This window comes from Solea solea, chromosome 18 (assembly GCF_958295425.1).
Source record: "Solea solea chromosome 18, fSolSol10.1, whole genome shotgun sequence".
Classification (NCBI taxonomy): Eukaryota; Metazoa; Chordata; class Actinopteri; order Pleuronectiformes; family Soleidae; genus Solea; species Solea solea.
In genome coordinates, this window is record NC_081151.1 from 7,000,116 (window position 1) to 7,018,261 (window position 18,146).

The 18,146-nt window shown below is 43.8% G+C and overlaps 1 protein-coding gene across 1 annotated transcript in view; it reads right to left on the reverse strand.

Annotated features, from left to right (window-relative positions):
- grin3ba (glutamate receptor, ionotropic, N-methyl-D-aspartate 3Ba) overlaps window positions 1-18,146 on the reverse strand; it is a 73,676-nt gene that overhangs the window by 26,310 nt on the left and 29,220 nt on the right. Inside the window, exons 2-4 of the mRNA XM_058615783.1 lie at window positions 7,182-7,882; window positions 2,127-2,623; window positions 922-1,193 (exon numbers count right to left, since the gene is read on the reverse strand). Coding sequence (XP_058471766.1) covers window positions 922-1,193; window positions 2,127-2,623; window positions 7,182-7,882 — 1,470 coding nt within the window. The remainder of the gene's footprint in view (window positions 1-921; window positions 1,194-2,126; window positions 2,624-7,181; window positions 7,883-18,146) is intronic.

Here is an 18,146-nt window from a genome sequence, read left to right on the forward strand (position 1 = left end):
AAACAGCGACATGAAGTTCTGAGTGACAGTTAGTTCCAGACTTTTAATATTTAAAGGCCCATTTTGTCTCGATCGCCAGCTTCACAAATCACACACATGCAGCATGTGAAGTATTCTGATTAGACAACTTCTCTTAAACACTCCATGGCGCCATTTTGTTTGTTTTTTTAATTGCATACGTTGTTTATAATTTTGCGCTATTCATCAGTTTGTAAGGACGAGAAATTAGCTTTCTCGAGTGGTGAACTCAGCTTTATTTTTGAATCATATTATGAAACGCAGTTTGTCAGCCAGAGAGAGAGCGAGCAAGCCCCAAAGAATAACTGCAGAATATATGAGGATGACGATAGCTACTTGAAATGTAGATTAAATATACAGAACGGCTCTCATTATGAACCTTCATAATAAACACACCCGCAAAGAAATCAGCAAACTAATTATTCCCCCAACTAATGATCTCCTGTCCCTTACCAGTGTGAGCAGGGCATGATGGGAGAAATTAAAGCCGCAGAGCGTAACGTTTATATACAAACAAATGCCATTTACAGAGTTTGTCATTGACGGGAACCCCACCCGCCCCTGAGCTGCTGGTGTATACACACAGATGCTCCCTCATCAGCTTTGCTTGAGAGAGTCCGTTTCTCAGACTGTCCGTGAAGACTAAACAGAGGCGGAATGATACGATGGAAAACAACAATTACCCATAGTTCCACACTGCACATTTAGATAGTAGGAGGCCACAGTGTCAAATAATACTTGGGAGGCCGTCAGCCGAAGAGAGAGGCGGCACTTTGACAAATGAAAGTAAGATTAAAAATGGCAACGCTGCCACAGACTCGCTGCATATTTCCAGGAGATGCCTTGCACTGTAGAAAACCATTAAGAATGCAAACAAAGGAATGACAGAGTAAGCAGAGTTACCAGGATGCCCAGGCTGGTGGAGTAGAAGGGCGAGGTGAAATCGATGACTCTACTCCTGGCCGAATTGATGGAAAACGACGTGACCGCCATGTCAGCCGCTCCGCTCTGCAGGTCCCCGACCAGCCCCGTCCAGCGCCCGGTCCCGCTGAACGCGCCGTACTTCCCGTCCCCAACAATGTAGAGGTCGAAGGTGAAGCCCATGTCTTCGGCCAGCTTTTCCAGCAAGTCAATGCAGTAGCCATAGCAACACTTCCTGAGGTCCTCCGGCAGGTCTAAAGGATAAAAAAAAGGGTGACACTTTCAAAATGTGTGCAGTGGTTACATTTTTGGAAATGAGTCCACGACTGTCAAATATGTGAAATGGAAAATATCCTCGTAGGTCACATGTCATCTTTTCTGTTTTAATGACCTCCGCATCCTGAATAGAGCGACATGGAGTCATATTAACTCCTGGGCTGGACAGAAAAACATATCAGCACTCACCCATTTTCTTGCAAAGGTCACTCATTTTACATTTAAATGATTTACCCTTTAAGTGGGGCATTTTTCAACTTGAACTGTATCAATTTCTTTCAATCAAAAGACAAAAACTCACTTGCTTTACCTTTGTTGTCAAATGAATAATTCTTGTATATTGGTGTAAAAAGCAGGTTCAGTGCCTAGTATGTGTTATGATGACAATTATTGCTATACAGTAGGGCGAGCGTATTACAGATCTTGTTGATTTAACACGTTTAATATCCTTTGTTCATTATAAATAGCACAATGCTATTAAACTGAACTGGAACATCCCCTGGGGATATTTTTTCCCCAACTTGCAATATCAGAAGAACCTCATCACCATTAACATATTACTACAGTGCCTGCATATGCAACAATAATGCACAATGCACGGTTATTGTCTTGTTTGGCTGACAGCGGCTGAGCTGGCACCAAGTGAATGGCAGTCTTCTCGTTTATCAGCTCTGAACCGTTGTTGCCAACATGCAGCATGAGCCTTTCAGATTTGTCTTGATATAAAACATGATCCCTTATTGATTTCATATCAAAAATCCAGGCTTGGGGAGAAGCTGCACAGATGTGGCCAGTGATAAAATAATGACATAATAAGGGAGAACAAAGATATATTCTTTGCAGTAGAAGCTTAGACATTTACATAAAACTCACTACAGCGTCCTAAGGAGAAATATCGAATGGAAACTCACCGATGCCCTCCCAGTCTGCAGTTGTAGCGTTCGGGTTGTGCAGCTGGTTGAAGAGGCTGTTGATGACGTCAGACCGGTTGGTTCTGGGGTCCAGACAGAGCTGACCAGCTGGACACAGTCCATCCTCGTCCACCTCGCGTGTGAAAACAAACGGGTGTTCCACCAGCGTTACCACGCGCAGGCGGTGTCCCTCGACGGACAGTCCCGGTCTCCAGCGTCCTCCGGTGTTACTGTCGCCCTGGCCATCGCCTCCTCTCACGCCCGCCCCAAGACCTTGCCCTTGGCTGCTCCCGAATCCTCCCACCAGCCCCAAGATCCCTCCCTCTAGCTCCAGTCGGCCCCGAGTCCACTGGCCCACGGTGACCCACGCCGGCTGGCCCAAAGCTCCCCTCTTCAGACTCCACACGTGGAACAGCTGGGAGGAGAGGATCCGAGAGAGACCGGAGTCCACCTGGATCAGGCCTGTGGCTCCAGTGAACGAAGTGTTGGAGAGAAATCTGAGAAACAGACAGAGACTGTATAAATACGCTGAATTTGTGTATATTATTGTGGCTATGACACAAAAGTGACAGTATTTATACAGGAAGATATCGCTCTACCACAGTAATATATGACATAAGCAAAGTAAAGTTACAAACACAGTATTTATGCAGGAACATGTAGCTGTAAATCGCAATAATCGCAATACTGCGTGGCATTACTACTGTATTTATGAATGAAAACACTCCAAAATCACACATAAATAACTGTTTCTGTCTTTAGACAGGCAAATAAGGCTAAATGTATACAGTATCGTATCATTAATATTCTGAACACTCTATTTAATCAGGAAAATACTGCTGAGTCACAGTGACACATGCAATGACTGTCAGGTTGCGCCGTCATTTATTGTAAATGAAGCCACAGTACTTTTTGATGTGAAGGAAAGAGAAAAAGACAAACGCAGGAAGGGGGGAGAAAAAAAAAAAGGCAGGGAGAAGGTTAAATGCTGGTGCAGACAGACATGGTCTGGTTGTGCAGCTTTAGAAAGTCTAGTCTCAGATGGGTAATTGCATCTCCCACAAAGTCATAATTAAAAGTTAATGCAGTGCAGAAAGGGTCTCCTCCTATCTGTGAGTCCATACAGGCAGTCATTGCTATTCGTCTCACTTGCCTGGTGACCCGCATTGGTCTTTATGGTAGAATATATTAGAAGGAGAAATCCCTGCCTGCACATAATTCTGCCCCGGCCTCTTCAACCATGCAGGGATTGTTAGCGCACGTCTGAGGCTCCGGTCTCTATTTGATCGCGCCGGCATCATCAGGTGAAGCCACACGTGTGCCGTTGGATCGCGTCTTGATATGTTGTCAGGAGGTCACAGGGGTCGTTTAAATGTGAAAGAAAACAGGGATCACTGCAGTCGATATGTGTTGATTAGGCTACGTCTTGGGGTCAAGGCTGGAAATGGCTTGTTTTCCTTCCTGTTACTGGAAGCTCCTTTTTCAGGGACGAAACGCGGCTTTTTCTCCTCTCGTTTTGTTTTATCTCCTCTTTCTCTCCTCCTGTAAGAATTGATGAGCATATACTGTAGCGGCTGCAGGAGAACTTTGGCCATTAAACGTGGGGAATGCAGAGGCAAAATTAAAGGACTAAATAGATCACAAGCGTCATTAACCTCACCTCCAAAACCCAAGCCTGCGTGGACCAAAGCTTTTCTGCCCCCACACACAGAACAATATATTAATAGAGAGGACTGCATGAAAGGGATTTGTGTATTCTGCTCCTCGCCCGCATTCTTCTTCGCGCTGTGATTTACGACAACAGCACAATATCAATTCATAAGCCCCATTTCTGCGCCATCATTTGAAAGAACCTGATTAAAAACTTCTTTTGGTTGGAAAGTCATTCCCGTCCCGTTCCACGTTAACTTATGTCTCCTCATCAGCCGCTCCCTCGGTCTCTCTGACCATAAAGTAGAAGTGCGAGCCTTTTGCCTCACACTGAAATCACTCATGGTAATAGTGCGGCTGAATCATCATATCCCTAAGACAGCAGATTCATCAAGCCAACCCACTCCAGACTTATATACTATAGTAGTTGTTGCAGCTGGCCACCACAGTGTAGTATATAAAAACATTAACCATCGTCTTTATTTTACATCTGCGACCTGAGCCGGAAAAATTGCAAAAAGCCCCCCCCATGTGACATTTTTTTGGAGTAAACGCGAGTGGGAGATAATAGAGAGGGCGAGAGCAGGGACATGTAAACAACTGCATATTTTTTGAGCAGCATCAACTTTTAGTTATGGAGTCAGTGGGTTGCATTTTAAAGGGATGCCAGTGCCGGCTGATGAGTGGTGGCTGGTGGTGTCAAAAGAGGGATGGCTTCCTCTCACTAATACCTGGCTCCTGTTTACACAGCGGCGTGGAATCGTAAATGATGACTCCATAAGAGAGTCCCGGGGCATTTGCGTCATTTGCTTATCGCTCCATCTCCTTTGGAGTTTTGGAGGAAAGTTTACTCCCTCTGTCTGTCTGTCTGTCTGTCTGTCTGTCTGTCTTTTCAGTGGGGAATGATAAAAGACTTGCTTGTTGCGGTGGTTTAAATCTTATCAGGGGAGATGGAATCTGGATGGCAGCTGTGTCGAGTGAGACTGGCACATCTCACTCTCTGATAACAACGCTCTGTTCCCCTCCCTCCTTTCTTCTTCTCTCCTCCCTCCATCCCCTTCCACATGAGATTCTCCTCCCTTAACTTTGATTTGACTCATACATTTCCTTAGCTGTTTCCTACGTCCCATGTCTTTCATGTATCTGTTTGTCTTTCATTACTTTCTTCATCGCTCTCTGTCTAATATATTTTTTCCAGATAAGTGCCCGGGGACTTTTTTTTTTTGGATTCTGCACATTTTGGAAGAACTACAATCAGAGGAGGCTGGCTTCTCACATTTTGGTTTTATCCTCATTGCACATAGGTTAGAACTGAAAATAGTCATATTTGTGCTTCCTCATACCATTCTCTCTCGTTAATAACTGCAGTCATCCTCTCTTTCGCTCCCTCCCTCCCTTCCTGCCTTCCTGGCTCTGTCCCTTGGGCATTGAGCTGTTAATTGCCTTTTCCATGTTGAAGTCTCTCACTTCCTTCAGCTTTGTTAGGGTGCTCCGAAGCAACGGCACGTCTGGCTGGTGCAGGGGTTGGGGATAAGGATCGGCGAGTACACAGCTGGGGCCAAGAATTACATCTGCGCTGGTTTGAATAGTGCAGTGGGAATGACCTCTTTTATCAGGCCCTCGCAGGCCAGGAACAAAGGTCACTGACATCACACGTGGAGGACTCCATATAAATAGTCTATCCTGATAGTGTAGACGGAGTCATAATTGGCTCTGTACAGAGACTGTGACATTCCCCCGGTGTCCAGATTTGAAGTCTGTGAAAGCGCAAGGCTGCATTTATAACTAGTAGGTGTGGGAGGAACAATTTTAAGACATTTTCCAGTTTCTTATTGAAGGATCCCATTGTGCCGTGTCCTGTTTGGAGAGGCTTTTTTTTTTTTTTCATTTTGGCCCAGCATTTGATTTCATTTCATCAGTGAACACTGAGTAGACAAAGCAAAAAACAACAACTTTTTTTATAAATATACTTGGTGTGATTGTGTTTATCTTGCTCTGGGAAACAAAAAGTATGTGTTTGATACTATCAATTTATGTCTTTCTTACATAAATTGGAAATGCAACGCAAACTGTGATACGACTTAAACTTGACGAGCCCTAATAGCGCTACGTTCTCTTTAATTCACATCGGTGTGTAAAACAAAACTTCATCACAATCCTGTCAATGCAGCGATTGCACAATATAGAAGGTTTATTTCCTCTAAGGAAAATGAATGTCTGTATGCAATTCAAAGTCAATTTGTCCAGTCGCTGTTGGAACATGTCTTCTTGAAAAGTGGTGGGCTAACTGACAGGTACGACACCGTCACCCATAAATCCACTTTGCTGGCGTGGCTAAAAAATTTAATTACATTAAACGTAATAAACGGGTTTTTAACAGTAATAGTGAATGTCAAATAATATTGCTTTCAAAAGCAACTCCCCCTCCGCTTGTTTTAGCCGCTGGCCCTTCATGCCAAACGGTTTCTGGCATCCCAGAGCTCAAGTAAAACTGCAGGAGGAGGAAGAATTCAGCTTGTGATTATGTGGGTGTTGGTAATGATAATGCTCAGCTGGCAGGCACCGCGTGCGCTTAATATTTGCCGTGGGCCCGTTTTAAGCCACAAAACCTCTCGAAGTAAATGCAGTTGAGAAAATATCCATGCGAACTGGCAGAAAAGAAATACGTCATTTTTTTTAATGCCACGTTGCTGCCATCGCATATCGCGGGGTGAGTCAACAAATGTGAGGATTTCACTTTTTTAGCCTGTAAGTAAAAACATTTACGATGTATTTCAAGCTTTTTATCGCATTATCAGAGACCACAGAGATGGAGGCCACTTCAGAAGCTGCACTGAAGCCACAGCAAGAAGAAACGGGTAAAACTCCCATGGTGTCAACACTATGCCACATACAAAACCTCCTCCCCACCCTCGAGCGTGACAGCACGACTTGAAAGTTGCCACCCGATGGTGCGGAGGACAGACAAGGGCGGCAGCAAATTCAGTGTCATTCAGTGCCGTGACCCGAGGCATTTAATTGCAGCCTGTGAGTGTATATTTAACGTCATATCGTATCATTATTGATTTAAATGTGCGTACTTTTCTGACTGAGTCATTTTTTGGAAAAGAAACGGGTTAGACTGATCGCTGCAGGTTATTGAGAGAGAGACTATTTACAGGCTATCATCCAAGTCTGACTGTACCACTGCTAACCCCATGCTGCCTAAAGCAATATGGTGAATTTTTTTGCGAAAAAGTTTTTCAATCATCCACTCTGCAGAAGTTTTCTCGGACAAATGTGCAAGGGCTGCGGGGCATAGCACTCAAACTGACCCCAGTCTTGGTGCATAAATGTTGAGACACCAAAACCACCTTCCACTTCCCACTAATGAAACAAGTCCACGTATAAACTATGTGTGCGTACCTGGCAAGATACTGTCCCGAAGACGGCAGCTCATGGACGTTTGGCTTGTCATAACAGTTCACCGTATTCTGGACCAGCGCCAAGTCCGGCCTCACCATGGTTGCCGCAGTGACTGCTCGGCCAATCAGCTGCAAAGCATCCCGAATGTAGAAACTGATTGGCTTGCGGCCAACCTCCCCATAGGCCAGCAGTCCAAGGGGGCCTCCTAGAGTGTGCAGCGAATCTGGAGACAGGGGGTATCCCATGATCCACTGCAGCGCTGGAAGTGATGGATGGAGGCGCTGAGCGACCCGCAGGACAGAGGAGAGGCACTCGGGGTCAGAGCCCAGGAGGAGAACGGTGGAGATGGGAGAGGGGGAGCGCAGGAAACGAGTGGAGAGAATCTTCAATGCCTCCTCTTCCATCTGATCCTCCCTCCTCTCCTCGCTGGCCTCCCCCCTTCTTTCCCCGCCCCCCGTGATGTGTGTCAGGTTGATGATGTCCCACAAATGCCACGTAGAACCATTGTGTCTCTGCAGGTGCGACAGCAACCCGTCACCTCCTTCCTCCCACCCAGGACACATCACAGCTGCTCCTCCCCAGCTCCCTTCCCTCTGGCTCCCTCGGTCTCTGTCCTCTTGTCCTCCCTGCAGGACGGTCAGCAGCAGGCTGCCCAGGGTGGATGGAGGCACACGGGCTGACATCTGCAGGTGGAATTGGTTCTACAGGAAAAAAAAAAAAGAAGACGACAGTGGGATAGTTAGTGCGAAAATATAAATATAGAGGGTGCAGAGAAAAAAAAAAGATCAAAATAGAGATTAATAGACATAGTCAAACCCCAACACCTCAGGGCTGAACTTAAAATCAGATTAAAAGCAGCTTTTATGAGCACCAGAGTGCTGCGAAAACACTTCCTGTTGCTGCAGTAATTCACCACAACACTGATCAGAAACAATCAGTCACATTTGTTCATTATCTCCCTCTCTCTCTCCTAAGAAGAGGAGTCACGCTGGTGCAAACAAGGAGTCAATGATTCGCGTCTAATCTGCAGCATCACAGTTGGCTTGGCAAGACAACAGTAGTATCCACAGTTCATCCAGATGCCCGCATTTCCAAACGCCGCCGACAACACTGGCGCGGTTCATACGGTTCCAAAATGGATAACACTGTTGTCCTTGAATGCAGCTCACAGATGGACCTTCCCCCCCCTCCTTCCTTTGGGGCTTCTATCCATTTTTCATCCTATCACTGCTCAAGGCAAGGTTGGTTGGTGGGGGGGGGGGTTGTTGAGGGGTTGTTTCATACAGAGAGCTCAAAGTTTAGCTTAGCATAACTTAAGACCCGCTTTGAATGGCTCAGAGATGAAAGCTACGGAGCGCATGCCTTGCTCATAAACAACCTCAGGTAGCAACACTCACACACCAACATGATCTCGTGCACATGTACTGTCAAATACTATTGTCCTATATCTATTTGTATGACACTGATGGGATCCAGTGAAAATACTTTTAACGTTGGAAGCGATTTGATTCAGTTCGCTGAAGTGCAGTTTTTCATCACACGTTCAATTTCAATTACAAACTGGAGTAAGCAAAATCGAGCGAAACTTTCCTTCGAAACACAAAAGGCCGCTACATTTCTATTATCATTTTTCCTTTCATGACACTTGAATCATTTCCAAACGGTCCGTCTGTCATCGTGTTTACTTAAGCATTAAAACACTATTTTTTGTTTGTTTTCAGCTCAGTGAGCAGGTCTTTGAGATGATATAATATAAGAAAATGAACACTTCAGTTTTCAATAGGGTCCTCTTACCATTCAGTGCTCCGGCGTAAAATAAACAAGCATTTTAGAGACATCTATTTATTTATTTTTTTCCCCTCATAATGTTTTATGTGCTTCAGCGCAGCGATGAACTTCAGAAGCAAAACGCAACAGGAAAAAAGAGTCTCTGACAACTGTTTTTAAGATCCAGTCAGCAAGTAACAGCAGAGCCAATTCATGACATTAAAACGGGTCATCGAACATTTCTTAGTACGTTTAGATCACACACGGGCAACATAAGGCCCTGGGGCCGGATCTGGCCCGCGAACCAGTTTTATGACGTCCTCACGGATGACCTCAAGTTGACTCTTGCTCAGCTCAACTTTGTGAGGACAGAGTCGGAGCGAAGACGAGGACCAGCCTCAGAATGTCACGAGGACGTATGAGGAAACACTACAAATTCAGACTGATTCACACCCTTACGGTAGCATTTAAGAAGTCATGCTTTTATTTTGAAATAGTTATAGGAAAGAAAATGTATCGGTAACGTTATTTCACAGGAAAAAAAACAACAACTGTGTTTCTTACAGCATTTTCACTTTTAAAATGTAAATGCTATGCATGTTGTATTTTGTTGAATGATTTTGCTCATTTAACCCTTAGATCACAGAGCATTTTGGCTGCTTTTTTCCCATTACTATGTTTAAATGTACAGTATATACAGAGGCTATAAGAATGTGCAATATAGAGTGTCGTATATCCTTTTTTTCAGCACAACCGAGGCAATCTGATGAAAAAAATAAATAATTTCACCAACTAGCAAAAAGTACTCAAAATGTTTAAAATCGGATTGACTTTGTGAAATTTGTATGTCCCAGGTCAAAGTTCACTTGACTCGTTTTTACGAACAAAAGGAAAAGAAAAACGGTCTAATTTTGTGACTTCTGCACAATTATTGCTACATTATACAGCCTTACTACTAAAATGCAATATCAAATGAATCAGAACTTTGACTCAACAACAATATGTGACCTATGAACACACACGCCCATGATGTCCATATAAGGAGTTGTGTATTACTCCCACTGCAATTTCCCATGGGTGCACCTGCGGCACGGATCCGTGCTACATGAGCATTAAGGGTTAATTTATGTCAGTGTGGCCCTCTGGGAAAAAAAAACGTTGCCCACCGTTGATTCAGATTGATGCAGTGGTCCATGCATCGACGTATTTGCATCTTTAACTTCATGATTATCAATTACCAGTTCATATTTATACTCATAGAAAAATATAACACACACGTTGTGTTTGGCATTGCGAGATGTAAACGCCGCTGCAGCTCACATCCACACTCATCCATTAAATTGGGAATATCCCTCCTGAGACTACAAAGTAAACAGAGCGACCCACTGTTGAAAGTCCTTCGGTCCCTTAAGAGAGCCGAAATTTCGGAGAGAGGGGGATGAATTAATGGAGCGTGTGTATTTATTCTCCTGGGAGAAGGCAGGTATGTGTGAAAGGACAAGTGAAGATAGGCCTCGTCGTTTGAAGTCAATAGGGGTCCAGAAAGGCGGCATCAGTGGGTGGATGAGAGGGAGCGAGGTGCTGGTGAAAACGGCAGCGGATGGCATAAAAGAAAAGGGATATGCACCTACTACAGGTGTGAGCTGTGTTCAGCGTAATACCGTCAAGAATGAAAATACTGTCATGCATATTTTGTCAAAGGACTAGGGGAACGATGAATATGACGGGTAGGAGATCAAAACTGAGCCTGGAGGCAGTTGGAGGATTTATTATGTAAATCTATATCTGCTTTCATTCTGCGTCGCTCTGGGTGTAATCTGTCTGTGGCGTCTATACTCTAAGTGCAGGACTGCGTGCTTGCATACAGTATGTCTCTGTTAAAGTAAGTAAAGTAAAGTAAAATAAAATGCGACAAAAATGAGACAATGTACGTCGCAGACATTTGTCTGTACTTAAAGGAATACTTTACCGATTTGCATTTAGCTTTTTCACGTGGTATTTTTTTCTCAACCTGAGTCGAGAAATATCTTCATTCTTTTCTTTGTTACGTGCCCAATTAGCAACCCTAATTCCGCAATTTTTAGACCCACTCGTAGGGGGGCGGGACCTCATTCCCAGAATGTAAACAGTGTAACAGAGAGTATCAACTCAGGGGAAACTAAAGATGGGAAGCACAATTTTTCAAAAATACGACCCCTATTCTAATAATACAAAGCTAAATGCAAATCAGTGAAGTATTCCTTCAAGACAAAGACTTGGCTTGTGAAATATATGAGTCATTTGAAATAATTGCTTATCTTAATCTTGACAATTTCTGGGCATTAAGTTATTCGGTTTTTCAAAAGTTAGTCATTGCCTTGACTCGTTGGGAATTGTGTCCAAATGGCCAACATTCATTTAACTCCAATCCTTATATTTTGAGGTAAAATGACAATAATAATGATATTAAAAACAAAGGTGGAAGCGGTAAGAGAGTGAATTGACCTCTTCTATTATTATAAAACTGACTGTGAAGTGCGGTGCAGATAAACAGATAAAATACATTTTAACTTTGGTTGTGTTTAAATAAATGTTATATTTATTTAAACAAATGAGTCATATGCCAATTTGTATGACCTTTCTAAATTCAACCACTTTGTTAGTATATACAGTACATAGGATCATTCTTGCTAAACATTGTCTGGTTAATTGTAATAATGATCATTTTTGGTGTCACTTTTGTTCCACCATCATTTCCTCCCGTGTTTCTCCTCCGCTAACAACTATCGCTAACTCGCTCCACCTAAAAATCTTTGGCAATTCCATTTGCATGCGAGTGTTTAGCGGGAGCTCTTATCGAGTGCGACTCACGGGGAGCACAACAGTGGAATATCTTCAAGAGTGAAGACGTGCGAATAATAATAACAGGAGTCAAGTGGAGCGTAGTGCAGGAGTTGTGTTTCAATTTAAATTAGAGCGAATGGGGGGGGGACGTGGAGAGATAAAGGTGATATGAGCCAATTTGTGAATACACGAGTTTCACTCCATAAGATAGGGGGCTGTTTTGGATGGAGGAGGAAGGGCTTCATAAAAAAAATCTGTGAGCAGTCACATATGACAAGCACCAAAGTGGGTCCACTGAAACTTTAAAAAACACAGCATCACTGGAGTTATTGCCTATTACAACAGCGGTCACTTTCGGCCTGCATTTGAATGTTTCAGCACAATTAATTCCGGTGATATATTAGTGCAGCTCACTCCCAAGAGAACACTTCCTGCTGCACTTTTAGCTACAGATGTGATGTGCAATTCTGCCTAAAAGGTTTTGTTCTCCACTGAAAATGAACACAAACAACACGAACGTGTAAGATCACCAAAGAGTTTCCAAGTAAAACACAAACAGGCTGCACTGATTGCCATCCAAACAAAAAAGCAATTCACTTTTTTAATTGTCTTCGGTTCTTTCTTTTTTGTTGTTGTTGCCATAATTATGCTACAACCTAATCAAAATTTTAAATTATAACATTAAATTTGATTAAACTTGACAGTAACAAGTTCAGCGTGATGAGCCAGTTGAACCAAAGTAATGAGAATAATGGCATTTCTGCTTCATCCGGCTCTTTAAATATGAAGTTATAAAAACAGTTGTGACAATTATACAAAATAATTTGAGTTAAAAAAAAGCAATTGTGACTCTTTGGGTTTTTCCGCTGGGACATAAAGTTTTCCCATTTAGACTTTCCTCGGCATTTCATTTATATTTAACTTTATTCTGCACTTTGTGTTGTTGATCCTACTTCCTGTTTTACTTTGTAGTGTGCTGTTTCCTTGCTCTACTTCCTGTCTTTGATCACCTGCCTGACAAGTCTCACCTGTGCCTTGTTCATTTGTGTATTTAGTCTCTCTGCACCCATTGTTGCAGCTTTGCCTCACCCCTCGTGTCTCTTGATGTCTGGATTTCTGTCGTTTGGATTCTGTTTCCCTTTCTGCCTGCCGGTAAGTCATCATAAATACTTTCTTTTTGTGCACTTTGGGGCTCTGCTGTTGGCGTCTCCCTTTGTGTTAAACCCAATGGGGGTTACATCGATTGTTTGCTCAATCTTTTGCCTGAACACTCCGAGGTAGTTTACTGTGTAACGAGGAATAATTTATCATGAAAAGTGGGTTCTATTATTATATGCTAAAACTCTGATATTATGATAAAGCTCTGTTGGGCATCTGACAAGTCTTTGCGCTCATGTTCCCTCAAAGCCTTTAATTATCTCATCAGTACCTGCAGTAACGCGCCTTTATTAATGCAGCACTTTTGTGTTTTCAAAGAATAGAACAGACGACTGGGATTTTGTCTCTGGCTACAGAGCAGAGCACATGGCGTAGCATGTAGCACATGGCTGTTACAGTGCTGTCTTTTGGTGAAAGCGCTCGGTATAACCAACACTCTCTTGGTTGCTTGTTTCTTTGTGGACCAATAACAAAAAGAACCCCCGTCTTTGGCCAATGTGTCTGACCTGCACGTCTGCTCCATAGGCCTCGGCTTGAGCTACAGCCGCTGATGGTGTCACATGATAAACCAGGGAACCCACTGTGAGCCAGCCCGCTATTACTCTTCCCTCTCCCACACATACACATGCACACTCTTTCCTTTACGGACACTGATAAAGAGCTGTTTGCTGTGCCTTTTCAAAACACGCTGGACTGATCTTCCGTCAAACGATGACAAAATGCCGCTGCATCCAAAGTGATGAAATCCTCGCCAGTCGTCACTAACACTTAATCCTGTGTGTCTTAAAAACACGATTGCCGGCATTAGCGCTCATCCCTGTCATCATATTCTGTGTATATAGTATTATGGACGCATATTGCGTGCGGTATTTCTGCATATGAATGACCTGATAAGTTCACAATGTTTGTTTTAGACATTTTGTAGTTTTTTGCCCTGTGTTGGAAGCTTGGCTCCAACAATGTTTTTATAATTGTCTGTCATTTGATTTTAACCCTTTAAACGCCTAACCCTCCGTCTTATTTTAACCGTTAAAAGGACCAGAGGATGTCCTGTAACTAAATGCTTTTGTCCATTTTTCCAGAATAACTTACAATATCCATGTTAAAATAGTGTATTCATTCAATATGAAGAAAAACAAAAATGATATATTTAGGATAAGACTGCAGTTGTAATTTGAAATTGGAACAGTGTGAAGCATATTTACAATAATGGTTTTCTTGACCCTCAATGTGCAAAAACAGGCCAAAGAAATGGAAACTAGGTACAGGTGTTCCTCCCACTCTCTCCTCTCTGACGACAAAGATGCTGATTCTCTGGCTTCCTGGAACAGCATGAGTGAAATAACCTTTCAGAAACTGCTGTTGTGTAATTACGGTAATGCAGAGAGTAATGTAGGGTCGTTTTGCCGCCCGGCAACAGTGTGGCCTAACTTTTAAAATATATAAAAATAATGTCTGATACAGTCAAACTATCACCAAATGAGTACTTTAAGTACAGCCTGCTTTCACTTGTGTAGCGACTCTTTTTTTCATAGTACTTTATGGAATTGGCAAGTTCACACTATTGTTCTTTAATGTAGAGGCATGCCCTTTTCTATTCTTTGTTGTGGGTGTGCTTTGGTGTGCGCGGGGACCGGCATGACACAAACAGACATGATCCAGCAGTACAGGGCTCTTTTTCAAGCTCAGTTAGAAACATAGTGGATGTTTTTTTTTGGACCTCCAGTGTCTGCGTCTGTGCCGTGTGTGAGCTCTTATCTCACTTATTTCTGTTCTCAGGTATATGCTTAATCTGCGAGTGCATGGTTAGAAAGACTCAAAACTGAGGATGCAAGATAAGCACAGCTAAAAGGAACGTCAGCATTATGCTTGCGTAAAACATAAAACCCCACATCCCTGCTCTCGCATTTGCAAATTAGGAGCCTCGAACTAAACCTCGGCCTCTATACTCTACTCTCCTCTAGAGTGCTCTTTGATGCACTGGGCCAAAAGATTTTCAGCCACTTCAAAAAATAAACCCTGTGTGTGTGTGTGTGCGCGTGCAGACAGCCGACAGACATGTATGCAGCAGGCGTCGGGCAAACATGCACAAACAATCGCTGATGCAAGAGCACATGCGTATAGTACAAACACAACGTGGTGTGAATACCTGAGCGCAAACCCAGAGGGATCTTCGGGCGATGTGGTGTAAGCAAACTGACAGGAGAGCGTTGACTCAGAACAAGAGGGAGCAGCTCCCAGTTACTAAGCTCATTCCTTATTTAGGCATCTATGAGAAAAGCCTCAAAACTCAGAGTGCACGGATGAATTCCACACACACACACAAAAAAAAAACCACCTTCATGTAAGTATTGGCAGCACCTGCAGTTCCAGAGCTTATTAAAAGTTGAAGCGAGAGGCAACATGGTGGGGGGAGCGTGCACGGCTATGCTGAAGGAAGGGTTTGAGTGGCTGATTGGAGCTAAAGAGGGCTAACGTGGGAGCTGAAACTTGGACAAATGTACGTCCTGCAATGCTTCAGGCGAAGGGATCTCTCACTGCTGCATGACTTACTGTGAAAGCTCAACGTAGCCCTGGATGGGCTTAATATTGCGCTCATGAATCATTTGCATGGAGCAAACACTGGCTGAGACAGCGAGGACAAGTCCGCTTTGAGGTTGTCCTCACTGCTGCTGCTGCTCTCGCTGTGTGGGATCCTTCCTGAGCCTCTGAATGCCTGCTTAGCTTCCTCCACTGTCCAGAAAACAAAGCTCAGAGTCAGGGCAGCACTCCAAACAACACTTCACTGAGCACATTAATATTTCACCAGAATAGTCACCAGCCAGGTGAGGCTGGCTGAATAGGGCGCAGGAAAGGAGACGGAGAGCTCACTGTTTGGCTGTGAATACACTGTGTGATAGGAGAGAAGTGGAGAGGTGGTTTAATATCCGTATTTGTGAAAGAAAAAGGGTGATGCCTTGCATCTGAATGTGTGAGTAGTGGAAAGGAGCAGGCGAGACGAAAATAGCAGCCTGTTTGTATCCTGAGGTAGACAGAGAAAAGATTTTCTCAGCAGGGTGCAGGTCGTGTATTTCAAACACCTCAGAGGAAGACTGAATGTAGTCTGAATGTCAGACCCAAAATGTCAGCGTGGATGCGGGGCTCACGCGTGCAAAATAATCTAAATCCAAGCTTTGTGATTTGTTTCCAATCGCTGTGCAGCGATACAGTAGTTTCCTTTTACAAGTAAAACAGGGCAACGGCACAATACACTTCGACGAAGCTCATGCATAATGAATAAAGAAACTGTTGAACGGCTGTAATTTCTTTCCCCCACAGTGCAAACAAACGCCCGTGATTGAATAAGACCGTCCAGAGTTTGTTTGCATGCGTAATGAAACACAGAGCGGTTGACCAGACGGAGGCTAACCGAGCCGCTCTGACGCCCGCTGTTGTGCAATTGTATGCAAATTGCATTGTTTAATTTTCTCTTAATTTCCTGATGTCTCCTGGCGCTCAGTGCAATACGGGTGACTTTAATCTCGCTCATCCATGCTGGTGGGGACTGGAACTAAGCTTGGTGAGGGGCGGGGTTGGCGAAAAGTACACACACACACACAGGGGCTGGCAAATTACATTCATGTATGAAAGTATTCCACATACTCATGCATGCCCACACACACACACACACACAAAAACCAGCCGAAGCCATCAGCCACTTAACGCAGTAAATGACTACGGTTATCTAAGCACAACAGCCTGTTGGCTCAGGGAAACCGATAAGCAGTAAGATACACACTATTAGGCGCCTCCACCACAGAAGCGGCCCCAGATTGAAAAGAGCTAAACCTTGTTTCACAGTTATTAGTTGACGCGGAGATTGCGCCGCGTCGCTCTCATTGTCGCCACTAAATTACATATGCAAATACCTCGACTCCATTCAATTACAGGCTCTCGTACAGGGATGGAGCCGCAAAAGTGAGCCGGAGGTTTGTGTCCTACGTGTGAACACAATGAAACAGCAGGCGGAAAAAAGTGTAAAGTGCCCCGCGAATTAGGTTTGATTGCGGTGGGGGAGGCTTTTTACTCGGCTCGTATCAGTGACAGTTTGGCAACCGCCGGAGGTATGCCTGCACTAAGTCCATTAAACACATCGACCTTGTTAGCTCCCTTGGTGGTATGGGCATGCAGGGATGCCAGAGTGGATTCGACAGAAACTTCATAAAATATTTTTTAAGTCCAGAGAGACTGTGCGAGTCTTCATGGGTCTCCCTTTTTCTCCTCCAGGCTCCGACTTTATGTTCTATCGTAAAGGAAGGGGGGGGTTGGTGATAATTTTGCTCGTTTTGTTTGTTTTTGGCGTTAAACTAAGCCCCGTGAGGTGGATGGAGCTCCCGGAGCAAAAACAAACCTGCGTGTGAAGTATTTGTGTCTTTATAGGGCGGCACAACTAATTACAGAATACTCAAAGTCAAAGACACCACAGTGATTTGATCGGGAAGAAATGTGCAACAAAATAGAATTATAGTGGGATTCTGGCCCAAAAAAACATTCCGTCAAATCACCGCGATCCCAAAAAAACCCCAAATTTTTAATCATACAATTATTTTGAAATGCAATATCTGTCCAAAAAAGAATCACAATAATATGACTTTTTGACCGCATTGTGCGAGTGTGTCTGCACAGCTGTTGTGCGCGCGTGCGATTGTGTCCGTGTGCGTTTGAGTGATTTACAAACCATTTAATGGAATATTGTTCTCAGCATGGCTCCAAATTAATTTGAATACTGAAGACTCAGAGCACATCAGCATTTTCTCCCCCCGGAGCAGGAGAACTGAAACGACTGCACGTCTACTGCGCCTGCACTACTCACACACACACACACACTCACACACACACACACACACACACACACACACACAGCATAACCAGCCGAGTGCTTTGTGCTTGTTATACCATGAAGAAGTTTTTGCAACATGATTTTAAGTCGCTCAGTTTAATCAGGAGAGAATCCAGAGGGGATAACTAAAATTAGTGTGCGTATCAAAGTATGCAAATACTTCCGTGCTCGTCTGTGGTGTTGTGTCGGGTAAAGGGAGACTATCCAGTGTGGTGTGTTGACTTGTGATTTAATGAGCCTCCATGGGCCTAGCAAATGTCCTGATGTCATCAATAATTATCAAATGGAGAAAACAGCAGGTGGGGGGGATGAATGTGCTGTCCTGGACTAGTTAAGTC